This window comes from Hippocampus comes, unplaced genomic scaffold (assembly GCF_001891065.2).
Source record: "Hippocampus comes isolate QL1 unplaced genomic scaffold, H_comes_QL1_v1.1 scaffold314, whole genome shotgun sequence".
NCBI classification, from domain to species: domain Eukaryota; kingdom Metazoa; phylum Chordata; class Actinopteri; order Syngnathiformes; family Syngnathidae; genus Hippocampus; species Hippocampus comes.
The window spans coordinates 1,006,775-1,029,988 of NW_017805152.1; the positions used below are offsets into that span (position 1 = coordinate 1,006,775).

The 23,214-nt window shown below is 45.3% G+C and overlaps 5 protein-coding genes and 1 non-coding gene across 14 annotated transcripts in view; 1 reads left to right on the forward strand and 5 right to left on the reverse strand.

Annotated features, from left to right (window-relative positions):
* Positions 1-7,594, reverse strand: part of ep300b (EP300 lysine acetyltransferase b) — a 21,870-nt gene extending 14,276 nt beyond the window's left edge. For all 7 annotated transcript variants that reach the window (XM_019868249.1, XM_019868250.1, XM_019868251.1 and 4 more), the window contains exons 1-8: positions 5,492-7,594; positions 3,411-4,012; positions 2,033-2,212; positions 1,420-1,726; positions 1,076-1,189; positions 664-906; positions 291-390; positions 62-187 (exon numbers count right to left, since the gene is read on the reverse strand). In XM_019868249.1, the coding sequence (XP_019723808.1) occupies positions 62-187; positions 291-390; positions 664-906; positions 1,076-1,189; positions 1,420-1,726; positions 2,033-2,212; positions 3,411-4,012; positions 5,492-5,585 (1,766 nt within the window). In that variant the 5' untranslated portion in view covers positions 5,586-7,594. The remainder of the gene's footprint in view (positions 1-61; positions 188-290; positions 391-663; positions 907-1,075; positions 1,190-1,419; positions 1,727-2,032; positions 2,213-3,410; positions 4,013-5,491) is intronic.
* A 137-nt stretch (positions 7,595-7,731) lies between these two features.
* xpnpep3 (X-prolyl aminopeptidase 3, mitochondrial) lies at positions 7,732-13,427 on the reverse strand. Of its 3 annotated transcripts, none has more exons than XM_019868259.1 (12): positions 13,326-13,427; positions 13,045-13,157; positions 12,643-12,765; positions 12,031-12,218; positions 11,469-11,688; positions 10,764-10,948; positions 10,622-10,684; positions 10,070-10,183; positions 9,028-9,113; positions 8,752-8,935; positions 8,389-8,509; positions 7,732-8,220 (listed from the first exon to the last, which is right to left on the reverse strand). In XM_019868259.1, the coding sequence occupies exons 2-12, from the start codon at positions 13,112-13,114 to the stop codon at positions 8,054-8,056; spliced, it is 1,521 nt and encodes a 506-aa protein (XP_019723818.1). In that variant the 5' UTR covers positions 13,115-13,157; positions 13,326-13,427; the 3' UTR covers positions 7,732-8,053. The 3 variants fall into 3 exon arrangements, with proteins under 3 accessions (XP_019723818.1, XP_019723817.1, XP_019723816.1); XM_019868258.1 differs by lacking the exon at positions 13,326-13,427 and adding an exon at positions 13,249-13,266; XM_019868257.1 differs by lacking the exon at positions 13,326-13,427 and having other exon boundaries at positions 13,045-13,303.
* A 76-nt stretch (positions 13,428-13,503) lies between these two features.
* On the forward strand, positions 13,504-18,086 carry st13 (ST13 Hsp70 interacting protein). The gene is made up of 13 exons (XM_019868263.1): positions 13,504-13,628; positions 14,002-14,136; positions 14,827-14,875; positions 15,130-15,223; positions 15,461-15,534; positions 15,616-15,682; positions 15,891-15,975; positions 16,058-16,168; positions 16,373-16,475; positions 16,715-16,831; positions 16,926-16,977; positions 17,311-17,417; positions 17,515-18,086. Exons 2-13 carry the CDS (start codon positions 14,027-14,029, stop codon positions 17,650-17,652), a joined length of 1,107 nt encoding a protein of 368 aa, XP_019723822.1. The 5' UTR covers positions 13,504-13,628; positions 14,002-14,026; the 3' UTR covers positions 17,653-18,086.
* Positions 18,087-18,240: 154 nt separating this feature from the next.
* Positions 18,241-19,779, reverse strand: rbx1 (ring-box 1, E3 ubiquitin protein ligase). Its single transcript, XM_019868268.1, has 5 exons — positions 19,640-19,779; positions 19,166-19,244; positions 18,773-18,843; positions 18,471-18,556; positions 18,241-18,388 (listed from the first exon to the last, which is right to left on the reverse strand). Exons 1-5 carry the CDS (start codon positions 19,715-19,717, stop codon positions 18,376-18,378), a joined length of 327 nt encoding a protein of 108 aa, XP_019723827.1. The 5' UTR covers positions 19,718-19,779; the 3' UTR covers positions 18,241-18,375.
* A 260-nt stretch (positions 19,780-20,039) lies between these two features.
* Positions 20,040-20,111, reverse strand: trnaq-cug (transfer RNA glutamine (anticodon CUG)). Its single transcript has one exon. It is a non-coding gene; the product is annotated as a tRNA-Gln (tRNA).
* Positions 20,112-20,431: 320 nt separating this feature from the next.
* chadla (chondroadherin-like a) overlaps positions 20,432-23,214 on the reverse strand; it is a 5,174-nt gene continuing 2,391 nt past the window's right edge. Inside the window, exons 7-11 of the mRNA XM_019868240.1 lie at positions 22,461-22,723; positions 22,035-22,371; positions 21,583-21,935; positions 20,944-21,110; positions 20,432-20,778 (exon numbers count right to left, since the gene is read on the reverse strand). Coding sequence (XP_019723799.1) covers positions 20,460-20,778; positions 20,944-21,110; positions 21,583-21,935; positions 22,035-22,371; positions 22,461-22,723 — 1,439 coding nt within the window. The 3' untranslated portion in view covers positions 20,432-20,459. The remainder of the gene's footprint in view (positions 20,779-20,943; positions 21,111-21,582; positions 21,936-22,034; positions 22,372-22,460; positions 22,724-23,214) is intronic.

Genomic DNA, 23,214 nt, shown 5'->3' on the forward strand with positions numbered 1-23,214 from the left:
GCAATCTTTTTTTTTTTTGGGGGGGGGGGGTGAGAGACATTGAAGTGCTGGGCAGACTCACAGCTTGTGCACGAGGTGGTTGCGCAGGTCTTGCGTGATGTCTTCGTGCCAAGACTTCCTCATGGCTACTGACGGAGGAGCTGCAGTGGGCATGGATCCCAGGTTGCCCACACCATCGTTTACCAAACTGTGGTCAGGGCCACGGGGGAACGCGATAGAGACAACGTTGGGGATGTTGAGCACGAGCTGTCTGATTTCAGAAATGTGTCGCCAATGTCAAGTAGTCATACCTCTGCGCATTTAGACTGTTTTGCAACATGGCATCTGGTAGCAGGGACGCCTGATGGTTGGGGGGCTGCACTCCACCATTCACTCCCATTGAGTTTCCTCCTGGGTTGAAAGATTTCAAAAACATGCCGTGCGGCTACGTTAACCCCTGTACTGCTTTGACTTACAGGTTTAATTTGTTCCATAACCAAGCTTGTATCTCAAGTTACTTGTATGATGGGACCTTGACTTCTGAGTGACCCCAACAGTTTTTGGGGTTTTTTTTGGATACACGATGTCGCTGTCCACAGGAAAAACTTGTACAGTGGGCCACTCTTAAGTCAAGGTACCAGAGTACCGTACATGCAAATGTTCACAAAGAGCAAACAAACTAACCCATGACATTCAGATTCCGCATCGCGGCTTGCCCCTGCATCCCCTGGTTAGGCATGTTGGCCTGGGGCGGCTGTGGTTGCATCTGGTTGCCCTGGTAGGTAAGACCAAGCGCGGCGTAGGCCCTCTCGATGGAGCTGGGGTCGATCTGATTTGGTGGGTTCAGATTTGGAGTATTGGACTGGCCACCCGGTACTCCTGAACCTAAAGAGTTCACCAAACCGAGCCCCGCACTACTGACAAGAGCTGTCGTGATGGGAAGATACAGAGGACAAGATTGGAGAACAAACAAAGGATATGCACCTGTGGTGTCCGTTGAATTCTGGTTGACCCTGACTCATAAGGTCATGCGAACAGAACCCAAGTCTGGTGTAGAAAAACAAACATCCATGCGGAGACCCGCAGGACCACTCACATTGCTGGTTCCTCTTGTCTCCAGCGTTTTTCAAAGGCAGGCACACAGGACAGTCATGTCTCGTGCAATTCTTCCAATGAGAGATGATCTGTCTCGATGAGGCACAATGCGCCACTAGGACGGAAAGGACGACGACGGAGGCAAGTTTAAAGATGAGGAGGAAAAGGGAAATGACGACTCAGGAACGGAAGAACATTGAAAAATGCCAAATGCATTTGCTCAACTGATACGCAACACGTGATAAATGACTATATTTAAACATAACGACAACCGGTAAGAAAAAATGGGGACGCTGTCACGATAACAAATACCCTCAAACGAGCAGTTCGCAGCAATCAACTCACCCTGGCAGGATTTGCCAGCCTGGCAATGAGTCATGTGGTTCAGGACGTTCTTCATGGTGCGACAGTGAGGAAGGTTGCACTGCCTCACTTCCCCATTGGCTTGCTCCCTTCGCTGGCACTTGTGCGCGTGGAGCAGGAGGACCAGCTGCTGTTGAATAAGCTTCCGCTTCTCCGGGTCTGCTGTAGGGGGCGCCGTGCAGGGACCTGCCCCCACAGCGCCCAGTCCGACCTGAGCTGCTCCAGCTGCCGCCGCAGCTCCGCCGACTGATACGCTGCCGATGCCTGGAGGTTGCTGCTGCTGAGGCATCTTAGGACAAGAGATAGAACTTTGATTTTGAGATTCCTGACATCGTTTAGAAGGCAAGATGACAAGTGCCTGCGATTTCACACAAGTGGACATGGTTTGGCAGTCCATAGCAGAGAGGCAAGGAAGACTTGGAGGCTGCCGCCTCCAGTGCAGTCCAGAACAGGCCAACTCCAAACAGCTCGGCCCGCGGTCAATCCCAGGATCGACTTAACCTTGGTGCCGTGAGTATGCAGTTATGACCTCAGGACTACGGTACTGTGGTGTCGTGGGTAAATTATCCAATTTTTTAAAAAATATCATTCTTACCATTCCAGGCATGCCTTGACCCGTTGGCACCTTCTTTTCCATGTTAAACTGGCTGGCCATATTGTTGGCCATTCCGGCCTTATTCTGGAGTTGTGGGCTCAACCCTGCTCCAGGCAGCCCCTGGCCAGCAGACTGACCAAACGGACCACCATAGGGGCCCGCATTGGCAATCATGTTCATCTGCGGGAGGTGAGGAGAAAACTAAGAGACTGAAAGACGATAAGAGCCGATGCATTTGGACCAACCGAGCTAACACATTGAGGCAAAAAACAAAAAAAAAAATATATGAATAAACAAAGAAAAAAAAAAATCAATCCTGTCTCTTTTGGCGAGGAAGCAAACAGTTGACACACAGAGTCATTCTTATCACTTTCATTTCCAGATCTATACGATATTCTGTGGCAATGCGACAAGCAAGACGGCTAACGGGCCAGTAGCGATAGAGCAGTGTGTCGTACAAAACCGCAACCCCGTTGCCATACCAAAGAGTTGCATCAAGGGCTGGGCAATGAATTCAAATTAAAATCAAATTTCAATTATTGCTTCTTTCACTCTTGAATACATTCTTAACTGAAGCCAAACCATTCGTATGCTGAACGCTGCGGTGTGTGTGTGTAAGATCCTGACGTTCTGAAAGCATCATGTTAATTGCGAGGCAAGCGTGTGACGTTACGTGACTGTGCCCTCCCTGAGCATCCTTTCAACTGTTTAGTGACATCCCAGTTGGTGTTGAACAAATATTCACACACATACAAACGCTGTGGAAACACATCCATACTGGTAATATAACAATACTCAAAAGGCACGTATTTTTCCCCCCAATCTGTGAAAAACGAGTTATGTTATTCGAGCTCAATCGCAACTTTCTTCTTCTTATATCATTCTAAGTGTGTACGCCTCGCATGCAGAGAACTACACTGCCCTTCAGAGGCCAACACACACACACACACACACACCCACACTATCTTCACCCATAATCAGCCAGCCCTCCTTGCAACGACGAAAGGTCAACTTTGACCAATGTCTTAAGTGTGATTTTTTTTTTTTTTGGAACTGGTCATGATTAATCTACTAAAAGTAGGCCCCCCTAATCCAAAGTGCGTTAGTCGTGAGAATATTGAAAAGCCTTGGCTAAACTTCAGGACTAATTAATAAAAGCTGTTCATTGTGATTTCTTTTATTGTTTTTCCATTCGGTATTTATTCATTTTTGCAGCAATCCCTAACTCGATAAAAAAGTAGCTGAGCGCAACAGTTCAAATGAAAAGAAATGCAACCATGCGTTCTGCGCTTCACGGCTCACTATTTGCTTTTCAACAGTTAGTCATTGCATTGGAGTAAGTGACATTCAGAATTCGGGTTCTTAAGAGTGTGTTTACCTTGTTCAGTGCTCCCGGTTGCTGTGGTCGTATCCCTGGCTGACCACCGGCCCCCATTTGCTGAGCAGCCTGCTGCTGCTGCTGCTGTAGCGTTTCGGCTAAAAGATTACTGCTGTTACCCATGCCTGCACTGGCGGGGTAACCCATTCTTGGCGAACCGTTCATCACATGACCTGCCATCAGGCCTTGCTGTTGCTGTCCATTGCTGGCTCTCTGGGCACCCATCATAGCAGTTGCCCGATTCAGCGATGCCACCCCTCCGACCATCCCAATTTGCTGCATTAGTCCGGTTTGTTGCTGCTGGCCCTGGGGAGGCATGCCTTGAGGTGCACCAGGGGAGATGCTGACACCTCCCAGTATGCCCATGGAAGCCCCTGGTCCGGTACTGTTGGAAGTAGGGCCACCTTGCTGCGATGCTCCACCAGTACGCAAAAGTTCAGACAACTGTTTGTGTTTTGCAGCAGCATCCTGGCCTCCCACCCCAATTCCGCCAAGACTAGTATGGAGTTGGTTGACGTCCCCTCCATTGGTCAGCCCCAGGTCTGAGGAGCTGATGAGTTCGTCTGGGAGGTCATGCTCGAGGTCAAAGAGTGAACCAAAATCTAGAGGCAACAAAGTCACAATTTACCACCCAATATAATAAAGAGGGATATGATGAAACCGCTAGAGCAGTCCTGTCACTTTCAAAGTCTCAGGACTTACAGACATTTCCCAAGTCGCACAAAGCTGACTCAGATTTGAAAAGTATCTTTGTTTTAACTTCCATTCATTTTCTAATACTGGACTCAAGCTGCCTCATCACTTATTATTCTGAGCATTAGTTTATTGGTAAATTTTACATCATAAATGGTGGCTCACAAAACTACTTAACGAATGCGAGACTAAAGATTACTTTATTTCTTAGTAGTAAGTAAAGTTGTAACAATTATTCCTATCAACTGAAATCATGAAGCACTTGTGTTGCATGACTGTCCTCGCCTCCAAAAGGTATAGTTCTCTTGTAGTAATGGCAAGGGTCAAAACAAGCGTAAAGTTTGTGCCTGTGCATAAACAGTGTAATCATTGCCTCAGTGTACGATTCAATTGAGAGCAATCCAAATGATCTAGAAAAGTGAAGATCGGTTGTGAAGCAGCGGAGCATTGTCACTGCGCTGGCAGACAATGGAGGGAGAAGCAGAAGGAAGGGCATTGTCGGGAAAACAAAAGTGAAAACCACTTGGCCTTTAGACGCTGAACAGGACATTTTTGAAATGCTCTATAATTCCCTCATAACGCGGTATTTAACCCAAAAAAAACACAACAACAGACGACGTGTTCTGTTTGAATTCAACGCTTTACACAACTTCAATCAAGTATCGAACAAAGGTTAGCTGCTTTACGACAATTTGGCTAAACGTCTCGTGCACTGAACGTATGACCAACAAATCTTGCCTCGCAAAAACAAACAGCAGTGATGGCCGCAAAGAAAAGCCTAGTTCTGGCGATCGATACGGTTGAGCAAATCAGCGCTGATGTGTTTAGCTAGTCGGCTAACGAGAGCAGACGAGCCGGTGGCTGCAGTAGTTTTTTTTTTTTTTTTTTTTTTTTAAACACGCTCGTCAGCTAGCCCATTCTTGTAGCGTCACTTTCCCTCAAAAGCTATTATATAGACTAATGTTTTTCGTGTATGTGCTTAAGAGATTGTTTAATTTTGCGTACGCCTGGTAATGTCCGTCCATTTTGTTCACTTTTAAAGCAGAACATGAACTTTGACGGCGATCGGAGTGACTTGACTCTCCCATTGTTTGGAGGTGGATCTTGTCGTCGCTAGCTTAGTTAGCGCATCGATGCTAACGCTTCAAAACATCACCGAGACAAAGTTTATCGTGCCGTCAGCTGCACTTGGGGTTAGCTCTCTGGCACCAAACTTCCACCCGAAACCTTGAGGAAACCCACTCACACGTTGAACAAGTTGTTAATGTGTGTTTGTGTCAAATCAATTCGTGCAACTCTGCAGGGATTGCAAGATGAATAACTAATAAACGCACACTCTCTAGTTTTTGTCTCGTCGTAAACAAAATGGATACGAAATCTTTACGTACCGTTTCCATCACTTGCAGACACGGAGAGCGCTGGAGAGGACAGCTTTGGCCTCTTTGCTGAAGGCGGGCCGGACTCCAGGACATTATCGGCCATATTTTTGACAAATTCAAAAAGGGAAAAAAAGTTTTAGATCCACAGAGGGCAACGTGTTCCCCTTATTTGTGCTTTCTAATCCGAATTGCTTCTGATCGTCCCCCCACCGCTTGGGGGACGGGAGGGGAGAAGACGGCTATGTTGAAGTGTTCCACCGCTCTCCGTCTCGGTTTATTCCAGTGTGCAGAGATCAGCCCCCCTCCCCTGGCGGAGTTTGTTTCTTCGCAGATTTGAACAGAAGGAGGTGGGAAGGTGGAGTCGACGTGCGGCCCACTGACAACCTCATGTAGCCTGTACTGCGACACGATAATTGTCCCGGGATCCGTCTTCCGTCGCTTGCTCGGTCTTATCCGCCATTGTCGGCGGGGAAATCCGGTCGTTCGGTCCGAAACGCTCCGGCGCGACGTCCAAAGGGAATCCCAATAAACACTTTTGCGGGCGGTGCTTTTCTCACACGACACAGGGAGAATCCTCGGTAGCGTTGCCAATTTCCCTCAGATGGCCATGCATCTCTGCAGATTTCGAGATCTTAAAAGGCAATTAACCGGTGCGTTGCGGAATGGTTTAAGTACTGCTCCCGTGGAAGGAGAATTGGAAAATGCTGCACAGGGACGTATAAGAATAGTGTCTGCTCAGAGAAAACTAAAATGGTCATGCGTGAGATTGATCGGTGCACTTGAGTGTTTGAATCATGCAAGGCACTGGGGTCCACGAGAACGGGCTCATATTGCACATCTGCTGCTTGCAACCCCTCGGCGAGAGATCGTGCCTACTGCAGCATGCCGGCGAGGCAACGAGACCAAAGAAACTTGTCAAAAATCACAAACGGTTCAAGCGATTCTGAAGCAGACTTTATTCGTGGCTAGCACAGTCCTGGAGGGCAACTGAGGTGCTAATTGGCAATCGGCGGCCAGTCAGATTGATCCAATAAGCCTCGTTTGATTTTACAGACGATCACTTATCTGTGCTCCAGATGAGCATCTTCCCTTAACTCTCCTTCCCTTAACGCTTGCAAGGAAGACCGGAGAAACCTACGTTGCCCCTCACTGCTCTCGGTGATATATTCGCCTGCTCACAAGAAGAGGAAAAGAGATTTTATTGAAAATGTGAAGCAGGCGGAGGTATTGTGGCAAACAAGGACGTTGGCTCACTGATGAAATTATGGCTATTTCCGAAGCAAACACGTCCGCATCGGCACAACAATAATTGACCCCCCGCCCCCCTTAAAATACTCGGGGCTTAGTAAAACCTCTCATTGACTCTTTGTGGTGGAGAACACCCCCTTTCGCGTTGAGCCCGACTCTATCTCCTCTCTTTATTAAACCTGTCTTTCTTTCCACCTCTCCCTTCTGCCCGGCAGCAATTTATTTATATAATTGTCTATGTGGACTCTTTCCTTCCTGCGCGACGCACGCATTATTATTTTTCATGTTTCCCTGTTTCCGTTTGACGCAAATTCCCTCGTACGTTATGTTATGAAGCCCTCTTCCGCGTCTCCGCTCCGCGAAACACCCCCCTGCCTTGGATTTTTCTTCAGAGTATTTCCTTCTCATATATAAATATATATATAAATATCACCGACTCCCGCTTCCTCGCCACAGCTGCCTTCTCTTTCCCGGTCTTTTTCTCTCTTTGTAACACGGACGGGATCTGGCCAGGTTGTTTTTCCAGCCGGCGGTTGTCAGAGCGGCTGTCACCGGTCGCCAAGAGTCACTCCTTCCCTCGGTTATCTCCTCCGCTCGGACGGTCAGTCCGAACAAACAAAATGGCGGCTTGTTGTTTCAACTCTGATGTGGGGGGAGGGATGGAGGTACGGCAACATTAGGCGTGAAGGGGAGGATGGTAGGAGGAAGTGTTCGGATGTGTTCGGGATTCTCCGGAAACGCACGGGAGACGCTCAAACCTAAAGCGACGGTGGTACAGTACTTGGAAGCTTTCTTAGTCCAATAAATGGAACAACGTAATACAACTACACAACTGTCGTTTGGAGCCTTTACTCCTAAAAAAAAAAAAAAAAAATTAATCGTGAAATGTGGAAATGTGCAAAAGCCATGGTATTTTGTCACAATGGGGAAAAAAACTGCACCCAAGAGGGTTTTGTGTGAGATGGAGACTGGATTTTACAAATAGGTACAGAGATGAGCCATAAAAGTTTGGAACCAAGTTTTATGGACTGATCAGACCAAGATTAACCTCTTGATCATTTTTTGAGAATGGATGCAAATAAATATACTGTATGCGTCCAGAAAAAAAAGCAACATCCCAAATATTAGTTTTAACAACTCATTGAGGTTTTCTTGGTTTGCCAATATACTCGTGCTGTAATTAATCTTTCTTTCTTTAAAATCGATCGGTGTGATGGGTCCAAAAGTTCTATGGAGTGCCACCATCTTCTTCCATCACCATGGAGACAGCTGAGAAATGGAGAACAACGAACGCCTCCCATCAGAGCCAAGTCTCCTCCTGCCCTACCTTTGGGCACAAGCCAGCTCTACAGCAGCAATGGTCTTTGGGGCATCAGAGGAAAGAATTAAGGGCCCCCCCTTGTCCCGTATTAGCACATCATCCTCGATCCGGATACCCATGCCGCGGAAACACTCTGGGGCATGCTCATTTTCCTCGCCGATATACAACCCTGCGGTAAGAAGAACACATAAAAGCATCTGGAGCATTCAAATAGGTGTGGCTTCAGAGCAGTGTGTGTGTGTTGGATGACATCATAAAAATAACACAAAGTAGGTTAAGATGGTAGACCTCCCAGAGAAAAAAAATCAGTAGGAAGTTGCTCTTGTCATGCTTTTACCTGGTTCTATTGTGATGGTCATTCCAGACTGGAGAGGTTGTGAGCGGGACAGTTCGGGAGTGTCATGGACATCCATGCCTAAGTAATGTCCAACATGATGGGGGCAGTAACGTCTTGCAGCCTGGGAAGAGGAGAAGAAAAGGAGCTGGAATCGAACCCGGTACCTCTGCACTGTGAGGTCAATACGCTAACCACTCGACCACTGGGCCGCCAACAAAAACAATCCAAATCGTAAAATCAATTTTGATTTAAAAGATGAGCGTGCATCGCATCGAGTCAACCCGAATCGGATTAAAACATATCAAGGTACGAATCGAATCTTCTTTCGGTGAGACAAATGTCTTTGAAGGAAAGTCTCATGACCTTGAGTACATCCGCATCGCTGGTACCGGCCTTGATGATGCCGAGACGCTTGAGCTGTCTTGCCAACAGGGCCAGCATGGTACTGTAAATGTGGTCGAGACTGACACCCGGCGAGCACAGAGATAAACAGGAGAGCTGCACCTCCAGGACGGCTTCATAAAGTTCCGCCTGTGGAGCGCTAAATCTGGCAGGAACGGGGGGGTACACACGGCGGAATGAGATGCCATTAACAGGAAAATGTTTATTTGGATTTTGAACTCGAGATTATCAACTTACTTCCCATTTACCGGCCACGTCCGGGTTACGTCGCTGGCATAACCAAAATATTCACAGCCGCCGTCGAGAAGCACCATTTCACCGTCCTGAGGGAGAGCAATAAAGGTTGACGCATATAAAGCAGCCATCTCCAACTTTTTTTTTATGCTCCACGGAATAGCTTGATGCAAGAAATTTTACATGCCTTCATACAGAAACCTAATAAAGTGCCGAATAAATACGAGTCACTCTAACACAGGGGTCCCCAACCTTTTTTGCCCCACGGACCGGTTTATGTCAGACAATATTTTCAGGGACCGGCATTTAAGGTGTGGCGGAAATAATACAACAAAATAATATGGTATGAGCTGCATGAAAACTGTGGTGTTTTCGAAATATAATAATAAACACAAGGAGCGTCTAATCTGGCCGCAACGCTATGGCAATGTTTAATGCCTTCAAAATACGACACAACGCAAATTCAAAGTGCATGAAAATGACGACTCACCACAGCACCGAGCTTGATTTTCTGCAACCAGACGGTCCCATCTCGGGGTAATAGGAGAGACAATGACACCGCAAGTGTGTGGTTTATGTCCAGTCTACTTCGTAATTTTGTTTTCGTCGCCGTTGCTGCATAATCCCCCTCCGCCTCACACAGGTAGGATGTCGGAAATAGCAAAAGTGCTATTGTGGCGATCTCAGAGTATTCAGACATAACTTTAATCCAGTTGTCTCGAACGTCCTTTTAAGGCCGCCGTCATTTGCGATCTCCAGCAGTTTTTTTACTCATTTTGCGAGCTCCGGTGTTTGTTTTTAGCCTAATTGGCCGCGTTACGGAGAAGCGTGGCTTGACGTGTGTCCCCTTTTTAAAGAAACTTTCCAGAGGTGTCGTTTTTTTCCCCCTTATTATTTTAGCTGGCATTATTAGCTTGTGGGCCTAATTTTTAATGCATTGGGACCGTCACAGAGACGAGTGTGGGAAAGAAACAGACAGAAGGTGGTGGTCAAGACGATTTTGGTATCAACCTGATTAATTGGCTCAGCATATTCACATTTTTACCTTAATGATTTGGTTGTTGTTGATGTAGTGCAGAGTATTGGCACGATTCCCTCCAGCCACCACGGGCGGATAGGCCAGGAAATTAGCACCCTGGATCCGGCTCTCAAAATCAAACTGCAAATTAGATGATGAACGTTACATATTTTGATAATGTTTGGGAAAGGCGTTCGGCTAAACAATGCAATACATCTTTATTTATATAAAGCGCAGAGAATGAGGGAACTGGTGTTTTTCTACTGACAGTGTAGTTCTGGTTAAATCGAACAGACATAAATTTGTCGTGCCACATTCACCAGCGCCAACTGCTTAGCCTCTTGCTTTGGGGTATGGGCCAGGAGAACTGCCCAAGTATGTTGCATTACAACCATTTCTTATACTGATGCCTTAGGTGAGGCATGCTAAAATTAAATTGATATGATTTCTTTCACACTGTGAGGGAAGCTGTGCACTCTCCCCATCAAGTTGTGAACAGCAACGTTACAACTGGGGCTTAAATGCCCTGACCAACGGCGAAAACAGTTCAAGGAACGCGCTTTAGTTTGCCAAAGCTACCTTAGCAAAGAGTACAGATTCATCCACATCTCCGTGAGACAGAGCCATCGTCCTCCTGAAAGCCTGAAAGGAAAGTTGAATTGGTGTGAGACGCTTCCCTGCAGCTACATCACCTCACGTTTACGTTTACTGAAACACCCACCTGCGCTGTGATGCGACCTGCCTCCTGCATGAGGGCCACCTCCGATGAGCTCTTCAGAGCCCTGAGTGAGTGAATGAGGGGACTGAGGGGCCGTGGCACTGGCCCCGCCTCCAGGACGGGACTGACATGTGCCTGGTGGAGCCGAGGGTTGGATGGATGAGAATGATCATACCACAACGTAGAGCCTGGTGGAAGATGGCAGTAGAAAGGAAAGGATAGAGTTCAGCGCTTCTTTAAACGCCTTCAGCAGCTCGGTTAAAAGCAGAGGTAGATAATACAATAGCTCCAGATGGCTTTGGTCCAGAGCTCCCCCTACAAGTGGGAAGTGTACTTTTACCCCACTGTGGTGGGCGAACAAAATATTTTGCTTCTATGATTCTATCGAATCACAAAAGACAGGGAAACTTTTGCAACTAGCTTTCATTTGTTGCAGAGGGTCGGTAACAAGTGAAAACTCGCTGCGGAACGACGCATGCCGCCCGACATGACTCAACAGCATCGTCCGTGGCTGGCTTGACAGTAGATGTCAGCAATTCTCAATAATGTAAAACACAGAACAGTCCGTGAGGTTAGCTCTGAGGCTTGAGCTAACAACTTGAAGCGACACTTCAGGCACTTCCAGCCATACAGAATGCTAAATTCCATTCATCATTGGCTTGAAAGAGAATTCAAGGGGATGTCTCTGCAACATGACATTCAGCCCACCTTTGAGGCTTTTGAGCACCACACCAAGTTCTTCTGTGCTATGAACCCTCTCGATGCCAGTCAAAGCAGCAGCTCCGTCCTTCCCCGATCGTGGTCCATCCCACAGCTCCCTGCCTGGGTCTCTGCGAGGAACAAACAAGATGGCCTGGTCCGGTCGCCCTTTCCCATGCAGAACCAGCGCGCTGTCAGGCTCCAAGATGCCACACAGGTAGAGGAAGTCCTGGGCAAAGTTTTGCAAGGGCACGATTGGCAAAAGTAAAAATTTGAATCTCAAAAACAAAAGCGTTGCGTATATATTTTGGGTCAGTCTATCTTTAAAAGTCTCATATTTGAATATGGATGCCATGGATCCTGACATGGAGCCTCTGAAGTCAAAGGTGCCAGATACCAGAACGGTTGGGAAATATACCAGCAAAAGCGCATCTTTATCATTGCACAAATCTTTGACTAAAGTCGTGTGTGACATCATGTCGGCATATCGTACCAGACCTCTGTCACAAGACCTGTTCAGAAACCATCATTTAAGAGGTTCCACTGGACATCACAATGAATGCAAGCTCACTTGGTTCTGGTGGAAAGGATAAGGGATGTCATTAGTCATGTAGCGGGTCGGATGGGACAAAACGATGAGCACATGAGTGCCGGATGAGGCAAACGGTCCGAGCTTGTCCGACTTGGCCTCGATAAGTGAAGCCAGTCTGTGGCGACGCAGTTCATATTCTGTTTGGCTCAGGCCAGGCGTCACCTCACCTGAGAATCAAATAGCACAGTTGACTGACAGAAGCCAGGAAACAGAAGAAAAAGCACACCTCTGTTGCTAGATCATTCTCGTTTTCTAAGATTCAAATGTTGCCCTGATCATCTCAGATGTTTCAAATCAGTATGCGCTTATTCCAAGTGACTGGAGGGATGCCATTTATTTACTGGTTAGGCAAAAAGACCAGACAATTTAAAATATTCCAAGCTATTATGTTGATCAATGTCAGAATTTTTATTACCTATGCAACTCAATGCACTGCTGTTCGAAGGGAAATGTGAATCTAGCATATTAGATAGTAAAAATGCTATATAGCCTCCTCCTACATTTGCTGTTGTTTTTTTCTTTAAATAAAAATACTACTGGACATGTGACATATTTGTATGTAATGATAAACGAGTACAACATTAATGATACCATGTTTGATGAGGTGTGGATGAGTAAAAGGGCTTGGTTGGCCAAGGTAGCGAGCAGGAACCGTCTTTGGTTTCAGATCTCCCGGTTTCACAGAAATGTTCCTGCATGGACACCACAAATATCCTACGAAGAAGAACACAACACCATCAGTTTTACTTATAATATAAATACCAATGTTCAGGCCAATCAAGGCTTGGTTAAACACAGTTGTGACCGAGGCACACATCTCACTGACAAACAAAAAAGATATAACAGGGGTCTTCACCCTTTTGGAAACTGAGAGCTAATTCTTGGGTGCGTGAAGGGCCACCAGTTTTGTTTTGCAAGCTTCATGTTCCGTGGGCTACCTTTCAAAATTCGCTTTTAGTGTATTGGAGAGGGGGGAAAAAAAGTTAAGCTCACCTCGGCTCCAGCTTGTTCTTGGTAGTAGTGTGACAGCAGCCCTGAGCACACTGCCTCCCGAGGACATCATCGTCGCTGACACTGGTCACGGACACATGCCGTTTTCTACAGTGCTGAGGAACAGAGAAGTTGTCAAACATAGAATATTTATTGCCAACAGCCAACAACCTGACAAAGTCGAAGCGTACTACAGAACTCAAGTACAATTCAAAAGATGTCACTTGACAGCTTCCTTACTAGCCGGGTTGCTAACAGCATTGGTATACGTTTCATTATTATACCCTGACTTTTGCCTTATGGATGCTAAAACCAGCATGCATTGCTACGATTGGTCGATTCTCTTCTTACGTCATCACCCTGCAACACATTTCGTTTCATGCTTCATGACAAATATTACTGCGCTCGAGTCTTCGCTGTAATGCCTGTAAGACAAATACCAGGGCAAATGTGGTTGTCTTATTTAGTGCCTGAATGAAAAGACAGGAACGAAGCCTGCTCCAAAGAAGCAGATTCGCGACGTTAAATATCGACTTCTACCTTCAGCTTTCTCACCTTTTGTGTTGAATCTACGAGCCCTTGCACAGGTGCGTTTCTTTTTTATTATTAGTAAACTCAACGCTTTAACGTACAATCTTGTTTTTCTTTCAACTCTGGTAAATATTGCAGTATGCTAACATTTCCGACGGGATCGTGCGTCAAATGTGGTTCATGTCTCTCGAAACTTCTGTTTTGTTCTACTGTCGTTATCGGTGTCTCGCGACACAAACGGCTTCGTTTTTTTGAGTTAATGTGATCATTTGGAATCATTTCTCACAAAATGCGTGCGGACATAAATAAATAAGCATGCGTCTCGTTCATGCGCGTTAGCATGTAACTGCTAAGCTATGTAACGGTAAACGGGCATGGTGCTTAAACTTGGTGAACTTCTGAGTGGTTTGTTTTTATGATGCCACGCAGTGCGTGTTGGACGTGACAGAGAAGCATGGACTCTCGAAAAGTGGCAGAGTTGAAGGGCTTCGTGCAACTATGCGAGTCCAATCCCGCCGTCCTGCAACTTCCCGAGATGGCTTTCTTCCGGACCTGGTTGCAGAGGTCTGTTGCGCCCCATAAAAGCTGAGAAGTGACTGCAGTTTGTGTCCGTGGGTGTTCTGAGTCGTAGATGCTGTGCTTTTATTTTGATATGTTGGTCAGTCAATATGTTGCTAACATAAAAAAAGTATATACCCTCCCATCCAAAAAGAAAAGACTTGACCACGTGCTTGTCAGGTCCAGGCAACTTGAAAAACTAGTTAAACCAGCATGAGTTTGTTGAAAAATATTGAGTCTTTTCAAAGGCAATTATGTATCATTTTAAGTGAAGGGACTTGCACTACTGAGCAGACCTGGCAAAATTCACAGCAGGGATTTGAGCCACGAATTGACCAATACATGCCATTGTTCAATTGGAAGTATTACTTGAACAGCCCTCTTCAACACATTAAATGTGAACAGCATGATGCATGTCTTGGACAGAGTCACAGAAAGGGATTGAAGAGGTCATTCTTGGAAATGTTCATGGATTAAAAACGATTGAATTCTGCTGTTCCGCAGGCACGTTGTGCAAAAAGTACTGGAACAAACAACTCTTTTAGCATCTTATGAACAATCTGTAAAAGGTTACCACATATTGTGTGTAATTTAGATGCACAGTTCGGAACAACTTTAATGGGGAAATTGTTTTGTGGACAATGACGTTTTGCATTTAATTTCATCTGGCTCACAAGAATGTTGTCCACTCTGCAGCATGGGTGCAAAGATACCTTCCCAATCCTCCCCCAAAGGTCATTGCCAGGTAATGCATTCATTGTTTTAATTTGATCACTTGCCCACCTGTTCATAGTAGATTTTGATACTTTTTATTTGGTTTCTGAACAAGATAGATGTATATCAGTCGACAAGTACTACTACCATCACTTGCGACGATCAAGCATATAAGCAACATAGCAATAATCCATAGCAAGATTGATTTTGTCTAATCTAAAGGTTTTATGTAAAAAATAAAAATGAGATTATTTAATGGAGGTTTATTTGGGTTCATAATTGTAGGGCGAGTGTCCTTGTGGTCCGCCTCCGACATCGACAGCTTCCCCAACTGAGCCTGAGCCTCCCATGCCATCTGAGAGCGAGGAGAGTGAACTTGGTAATTATTTGACCAGCATGATCTGGATTCCTCTTTTTTTTTTTTTTTTTAATTTGGTAGCTACCTTGTTATGTTATTCATCCATCATGAGCCTTCTCATTTTGATGCTTGAAGGACTACGATATAGTTCGACATGCTGCACGTCTGATGTAATATTAACTCTCGTGCAATACTTCACTTCATAAGAAATGTCCCTTGAAAAGAAACACAGTGCAGTTCCGCATTCTGCTTTTTCAGAAATAGATCTTGAGGGTGTCATTGAACCAGACACGGACGAGCCACAGGAAATGGGAGATCCGGATAATGTTGAGGTGAAATGTACTCCTGGGCAAATATGCAAACAAACTTGCATTTCAGTTATGAAAATGAAGTGTGTGCGCGCCTTCACTCAGGTGACGGAAGAGATGATGGACATGGCCAATGACAAGAAGATGGAAGCCATTGATGCTCTTGGAGAAGGTTCGTCGACATTAATTTGGGTCCACTGCACTTTCAAAATGCCAAACAAAATGGCAGACCCACGACAGAGTTGGAGGGGAAGACATTTTGCACACAGCCACAGTGTTTACACTCGCCGCTAATGAAGGCAGGAGGAATGGAGCATTGCTATTGTGCCTCGGCACAGTTCTACGCTCCTGAAAGGCCGTTTCCCGTCCGTCTCTTGTAGGAGACCTCCAGAAAGCTCTGGATCTTTTCACCGAAGCCATCAAGCTGAACCCCTGTGTGGCCATCATGTATGCAAAGAGGGCAAGGTGAGAATTCTTGCATTCCAAGATTCAAGTCGTTCCCCGGGGACAATTTGAGATGCTACTCGTGTCCTATCTTCTTTGTTAGTGTTTATATTAAGATGCTGAAACCCAACGCAGCCATCAGAGACTGTGACCGAGCCATCAAGATCAACCCGGACTCGGCGCAGCCTTACAAGTGGAGGGGAAAAGCTCACAAGTACCTTTTTTTTTTCCGACAATAATGTTCAGTTATAATTGACATCGTGGTTTCAGTTCGTGATGGTGTCACTCTGCACTTCAGTTGGTTCAAAGAGCCAAAAATGCAGCAGCACTGCAGTCCTAAATTCTTTTGATCTGCCCTTTCAAAATCAGTGTGCACAAGGTGGAGAAGGATTTGCAATATTCGTTGTATTCGTTTCAGGCTGCTTGGCCATTGGGAGGAGGCCGCCCGGGATCTGGCCACAACATGTAGACTGGATTATGATGAGGATGCTGACGCACTGCTTAAGGAGGTTCAACCGAAGGTCAGATAGAAGCATGTTCATATGACGGCGCTCAAAAAATGTGGTTTTCATGGACACTTAGTGGTTGGTTGGTGAAGTAAAAATATTTTACACTGAAAAGTACCATTTCTATTCCCATTTTGACGACTAACTTTCTCAGTATAGCAGCCGCGTCTTTATATAGTTCAAGCTCAGAACGGAGTTGCTGGCTGCAGCATCAATCTGCCGTTTGTGTTGGACCCTGTCTCTTTTCATCACAGGCTAACAGAATCATCGAGCACAGGCGCAAATATGAACGAAAGAGGGAAGAGAGGGAGATCAGGGAGAAACAAGAGCGTATCAAGAAAGCAAGGGAAGAGCACAGTCGGGCTCAGAAGGTGAGTTATTTGGTCAAGAAACTAAACACCTCCGTGAAGGTGATGTTTTGATACCTAGCAAAGTAGTAATAAAGTGTCTTTCACGTCCCTACAGGAAGAGGAAGCCAGAGGAGGGCCAGGAGCAGGAGGAGCAGGATTCTTCCCAGGTGGGAATGAAAAATGTAGCTGTTGCGCTTTTTTGAAACTATAATTCTTCCACTTGGTTCTGAAACTGTTTGTATTATCAGCGCATTTCAAGTTGATGCACGTTTTCTGCGCTTTTTGAAAACTATAATTTTTCCACTTGGTTCTGAAAATGTATTATCAGCGCATTTCAAGTTGATGCACGTTTTATCAATGTACTGTAGCTCAACAAATGAAGTGTCGCTCTTGGTGATTCCTCCTGCGTACATACAACGCTCACCATGCATAAAGTGTTTGGGCGTTTGGCCTCCGGAGGAAATTTTAGGATGTGATTCCAAATGAGCGGCTTGACACAGGTGGTGCGGGATTCCCTGGTGGATTCCCCGGCGGATTCCCAGGCGGAGCCGGCATGCCCGGTCTCAATGACCTCCTGCAGGATCCCGAGCTGCTCACCGCCATGCAGGTGACTCACTGTTCACGAGGGCTGCTTGATACTAACATGATGACAGCCTTCAGTCTCGCTCGAATATTACAACAGTAGTGATCTAATTTCCCGACAGGACCCAGAGGTGATGGCTGCTTTACAGGATGTGGCTCAGAACCCAGTGAACATCACAAAGTACCAAAGCAACCCCAAGATCATGGCGCTCGTCACCAAGCTGAGCTCAAAGTTTGGGGGCGCTGCCCCTCAGCCGTAGACGGGGCCAGACCAGAGATGAGGCGAGGATTTTGTTCGCTGCAGCGATGTTTTTGAGGGCTTTTCAGTAAACCTATGATGCGCATATCAAACCTTTTCAGTTGGTCACTTAATCGGAGTGCTTGTTTTTTAGAGGAGCTGGGGGTGAGTTCAAATCAAAACTATTTAATCAGTACTAAAAGCAACCAGGGAGGTTTCTGAGACATATCCACATGACCTCTAACTTAGCTTGCAATTAACCACAAAGTTGATGTTTCTTGCATTTGCAATCTGAGAGCTCCTGCACTCGTTAAACACATTTTTACAGTCATTTAAACAACAGTGAGGGTTTGTTGGGATGTGGGAACCAAACCAATGGTGTGGTCATTAAGAAAAGAGGTAAGAAGTCTGACCTAGTTAGGAAAAATGGTTAATAAAGCTTGTTTCTAAAAGGCATGTGACATTGTTTCTTTCAAACAGCAAGTGCCCTCTGCAACCCCAAATCATCCTGAAGATCGTTTTACATAAATTCATTCAAATCGCCTTTAATAGTCATCACTTTATTTTTAACATTACTTTTAAGCATTCGAAAAAAGGTTTTACTTCCATCTGTTCTGTCATATTCCGGTTTATTTGAAACAAAAAAAAGTGGAGAAACAACCGATTACAATAAGGTGAAAGGGAAGAGATGCATTGTGGGTAAAACCTAAACAAAAACAGTCACGGAGGAAGTGGACGTCTCCAGCTAGTGTCCATACCTGTGGGGGAAAAAAGAGGACATTAAATTGATATTCCAAAACACTTAAGCAATGTGAAATTCTAAATCCCTAATTTACTCACTTCTGGAACTCCCACTCTCTGTTGTCGAGAGGGCACACCTGTCGAGTTTTGAGCCAGCGAGAAATACAGTGGAAGTGGAAGGCATGCTGGGGACGACAAAGACAAATGTACACATGAGCACTCAACGTTAGTGTCAGTGTCCTCATTAAGAACATCACCCAATGAGGATTAAATAGATTTTTCTGCAGATAGAAATTATTTGTTGCTTGCTAGTTGCTCAGAGAAGCTTTTAATGAGGCACAATGTGCACTTAAATGGCAAAACGACAAGTATTATAACCAGGTTTCTTCAGTCAAACTCACATTGCAGACACCCCAGGCTACTGTGCACTCTTCAGACGTGGCAGAAGCTTGGTTGGCCTGGCACTCTATACCTGATGGGGAAACAAGTCACACATTTATGCAAATTACATCTTTAAAGAAGTAGCTTTAAGAATGAAAGACTAGGTTAATGTTCCTGGGATATTTCTATCGCTTTTATTCACAATGTCATTGTGCATTTGTCTGATGATATTTGCATCTGCCATTAACATGTCAGACAGTTGTATGCTGCTTGGTTCTTAGATGAATTGTTTCAGATATTGATAGTGATACGTTCAAGTGGACATCCGAGGCAAAATGTAAGCTAATTATGTCACACTTTCACATCTGAACCTCAAAACAACTGCAGTGAGTATGTGTTACATGTGAACTTACAAAGATCCATGATGTGGTTTCGACATATAGCACAGTTATCCACAACAATGTCCCAGGCCCACAGTGCCACGGCATTCCACTAGTGGGGAAAATAAAATAACCGTTAGTAGAGCACAGCAAATTCAACACTCGATCAACATTTTATTAAGATTTAAAACAAATCGTAATCTAGATATAATTAACCTCCAAAATGTGTTGATTTCGCTCTTAGCAGACTGACGAATATATACGGATCGCACACGTGATGTCTCGTCTTTATGTCCACAAAAACCTGTAGTGAACAACTACAAGTTTATCGTAAACTATAAGAGAAAATTCACGTCGCTTGAAGCAAGCTAATCGCAAGCTAACTAAGCCGCAGTGCACTTAGCAACTTAACATGCTAATTGATGGCAACTAGCTAGCGTGTTGATCCATTGGGAAAGCAGTGGCGTTTATTCACGCTAAGTAATTCAACAACTCACGAAACCATACCTTCTTGACTTCAAATCGCTTCTTGCTTGCTCCGCTACTGGAGCAGCTAGGTGCGTCTACGTCCATCGCCGCTGCCATCTTGAATTTGACAAAATATTGGTGAACGTGATTCAGCTCGAGGCTACTTCCGGTGCAGTACAATTCCGAAAGGAATGAACAGCACACGTTTTGAAACGTCAGTAATTGTTACAAAGCAGCAATTGTCATATAGTACGTGTTCATTGTTTTGAACTTCTTACGGAGGCTTGATTTGAAAAGGTATTTAAAAAAAACTCGGTTTTTGTGTGGTTCTACTCAGTCAATTATTTTTTTCAATGACGTTCCAACTAATCGCATAAAGTAACAAATATTTATGAGCCGAAACATGCCAAACGTAAGTTAGGAGTGGGAAGAAAAATTCAGGTTCCACCGAGATTTGAACTCGGATCGCTGGATTCAGAGTCCAGAGTGCTAACCATTACACCATGGAACAATGCAGCCTGAGCCGCTTATTGATAATTATAACGTTGTATTAGCGTTTACGCAGAAACCAGAGTTATTTGCTTTTGTTTAACTGGCTGGCATATTGTCAAGGAAATATGTTGAAGTGAGTTGGGGAGTTTCACTTGGGCATATTTAGGCATTATGGCTCTCTGAGGGAAACCATCTGGCCTGCAACAAAAAAGTCTGACATCCCTGTGTTTTGCATTTATTTACTCCAGAAGCAAACAGTGCATTGCATACAGTCGGTATTTGTTATGATAAACATTTTAGACAGTGTCACTAATGAACCAATTGCAAAAAAAAAAAAAAAAAAATCTAGCCCATCTGATTATATGTTTTATGTTTTTATGACTTTCTTCTTTTTGGTCACCGTTGGTACAACTAGTTTCCTTTGAGGCTTTTTCTTTATTGGCTTTGGTCGTTTTGTGCTGTTTCTTCCCGGGTTGGTCTTGACTCCAGAAGCTTTCACCAGGTTGAGTTTGGGTTCCTTGGCTTTTACATGAGCACGGGCCGCAACAACCACAAGCTTTCTGCCTGAGTTGGAGGTGTTTTCCGGACAGGACTTGAATAACTCCAGATCCCTGACTTTCTGCCCCTTAAGCTTAGAAGGGAGGCCACAGGTAGCGGCCACCTCCAAACTCACTTTCTCCATCCACCTGGTGCACAAATCAAGAATCAGCATCAAAGTAAATTATCTATCACATAAATTAAAACAGAAATTGAATTGAGCATCTTATGTTATATTGTCCTCAAGTAATCTGACATAGTGTTTCTGCAAATTGATTACAAACCCATTATTCTGAGAAGAAGTGTTCACTGACCTGCGCAGCGGCAGCAAAGTACAGTCACACAGCAGAGGATTGTCTTGAACGTCAAACACCTCCAAGCCCGTGAGAGAGCCCAAGTCAGGAAGCGCCTTGAGCTGGTTTCCTCTCAACGTAAGAGCCTTCAGTCCTGGACCAAGCCCGGCCAGAGCGTCCCGAGACATCTGCACATCAGTGTCATAAGGGAATAGTTAAGGTCATTTAATTGAATCATACAATAATGTGCAGTTGCTCTAGGCCACAATTAGATTGGTCCAAAACAGCGGAGTTTACATTTAGGTACTGGTATACAGTTTTTAACATAAACAAGAGTTTTATGAAGTTACAATTAGTGTTCACATTTTCACATCAATTCATTTTCTTGAGTGTATTTTATTAAATATACCACTATATAAGAACTGTCTTGAGCACATTTGTCCACTTTAGTGCTTATCTAGCGCAATTCCGAGTTACTTTGCCTATTACCACCACTTTAATGTGCAGTTAGCTAGCTAGCTATGCCTACACCCTGAAAATACATCTTCAATGGATGCCACAATTTACAAAACAGTTTGGTGTCATTATTACAAGTGACAAAAAAATGTAAAACAGCATAAACATTCTGTAGAAAATGCTCAAGCGTTATTCACTTTTTACCTTCTCGGTGCCCATCTGGTCCATGTACAGCCACTTCAGACTTTGAGATATTGGCCGGAATGCGTTTGGTCCCACTGAGAGAATCCGGTTTTGAGACAGGTTGAGTTCCTCCAGACTGGTGGCTTTGGATATCGCATCCGTCGGAATGTTTGTCAGCTTATTTGAATCCAGGTGAAGTTTACCAAGGAAGGCAGAGTCCAAAGCGCCCTTGGCAATTGTGTGTATGGTGTTATTGGTCAAGTAAAGCTCTCTTAGTTTTGGAGTTACAGCGGACAGCAGACCTGTGGGTTCCAATTTTAAAATGGCATTGCGTTCCAGGTGTAACGCAAACAGATTTGGTAAGAGTTGCAGAGCTGCAGGAGAATTGAACACACGTTAAATATCGTCATTCTTTGTTCATTGCACCATGTATGATTTTAATTCATTTGAGCCAATGTTTCTGGTCCACTGACCTGAACCAGGAAACTTTGCCAAACGATTCCCCTCCAGGTAAAGGTAGCTGAGCGCCGGCGCTCCAGTGAACGTTTCAGGGCCCAAGGACGTGAGGTCGTTGTCAGAAAGATACAGATAAAACAGGTTTTTCATTCCTCGGAAGGCGCCACCTTCGATCTCACGAATTTTGCAGAATTCCAAATGAAGGGAAACAACTTGGCCGGCGGTTGGAAAACTGTTGGGGGGAAGGTTGTGGAAGTGGTTACTACGAAGGTCCAGTAGTTGAGTTTTGGCAGGGAAGCCTCGCGGAATTTTGGTGTGACCTCGGTTCTCACACGTGGCATGCTGTGCTTCGATCTAAAAGGGGTTGAAAATGCTGTTGATTGATGAACCAATATTCATCATAATTGTTGAGTCTAATTGTCCACAGAACAATTTGAACTTACGTGACAGTCACAGTTCACCGGACACCTGACGTTTCGTTTGGGTTTGGCTGTCGGCGGGCTGCTGACAGCAATCGCTTCCTCCTCAAAGTCGTCCTTCAGCGGGTCCCCCCCGCTGCGGCAACGCATGTCCACGGCCGCCACGGCGCCGAGCGGCTCTTCGGACAGGTGAGGCGGTCCTGCGCAGGTTCCCAGCAGCTTGACACCGCCGACGCTCGCCCAGTTCCTTAGGGACCTCATGTAGCAGCTACAGTGGATGGGGTTGGCTTCAAGAAAAAAAAAAAAAAAAAGTCGTGCAAAATGAAACACTCCTTAACATTCGAATGTAAGAGCTCTGGTTACCAGTGAGGTTGAGGCTGGCAAGGTTTCTGGGGCCCGCGAGAGGCTCCAGGTAACGAAGCTGGTTGTGACTCAGGTCCAAGTGGGAGAGCAGAGGGGCTTCTGACAAAGCCTGATCTGACAGGTCCTGAAGAGACATGTGGCTGAGGTACAAGTGTGTGAGCTTTGCCATGGAGACGGACTCTTCGCCGAGGTAGATCATGCAGTTGTGGCTCATGTCCAGGTGCGTGACCTCCTTGAGTCTGCAGTGGAGGAGACAATCAACAAGAATGTCTAAATCAAACTAATAAGGCGATTTTGACCGTGGGAGGAGGAGAAAGTCCAGAATATCTGCTGCATCTCAAACGTAGGGTGTCACCAGGTCTCTGACAATTGCGGTCATGGCTATTTTAAAAGCTCCTACCTGGTCATCGCCTGA

Excerpts from the sequence above, each read along its gene's own strand:
- xpnpep3 (XM_019868259.1), bottom strand. The coding sequence starts at position 13,114 with ATGATGTCCTCGGGAGGCAGTGTGCTCAGGGCTGCTGTCACACTACTA. Across the intron at positions 8,936-9,027 it reads ACGTGGCCGGTAAATGGGAA|ATTTAGCGCTCCACAGGCGG; the intron begins GTAAGTTGATAA and ends CGTTCCTGCCAG. Across the intron at positions 8,221-8,388 it reads GACCATCACAATAGAACCAG|GGTTGTATATCGGCGAGGAA; the intron begins GTAAAAGCATGA and ends TTCTTACCGCAG.
- st13 (XM_019868263.1), top strand. The coding sequence starts at position 14,027 with ATGGACTCTCGAAAAGTGGCAGAGTTGAAGGGCTTCGTGCAACTATGC. Across the intron at positions 14,137-14,826 it reads TTCCGGACCTGGTTGCAGAG|CATGGGTGCAAAGATACCTT; the intron begins GTCTGTTGCGCC and ends TCCACTCTGCAG. Across the intron at positions 14,876-15,129 it reads CCCCCAAAGGTCATTGCCAG|GGCGAGTGTCCTTGTGGTCC; the intron begins GTAATGCATTCA and ends TCATAATTGTAG.
- rbx1 (XM_019868268.1), bottom strand. The coding sequence starts at position 19,717 with ATGGCAGCGGCGATGGACGTAGACGCACCTAGCTGCTCCAGTAGCGGA. Across the intron at positions 18,844-19,165 it reads AAACCACATCATGGATCTTT|GTATAGAGTGCCAGGCCAAC; the intron begins GTAAGTTCACAT and ends TTTCCCCATCAG. Across the intron at positions 18,557-18,772 it reads TAGCCTGGGGTGTCTGCAAT|CATGCCTTCCACTTCCACTG; the intron begins GTGAGTTTGACT and ends TGTCGTCCCCAG.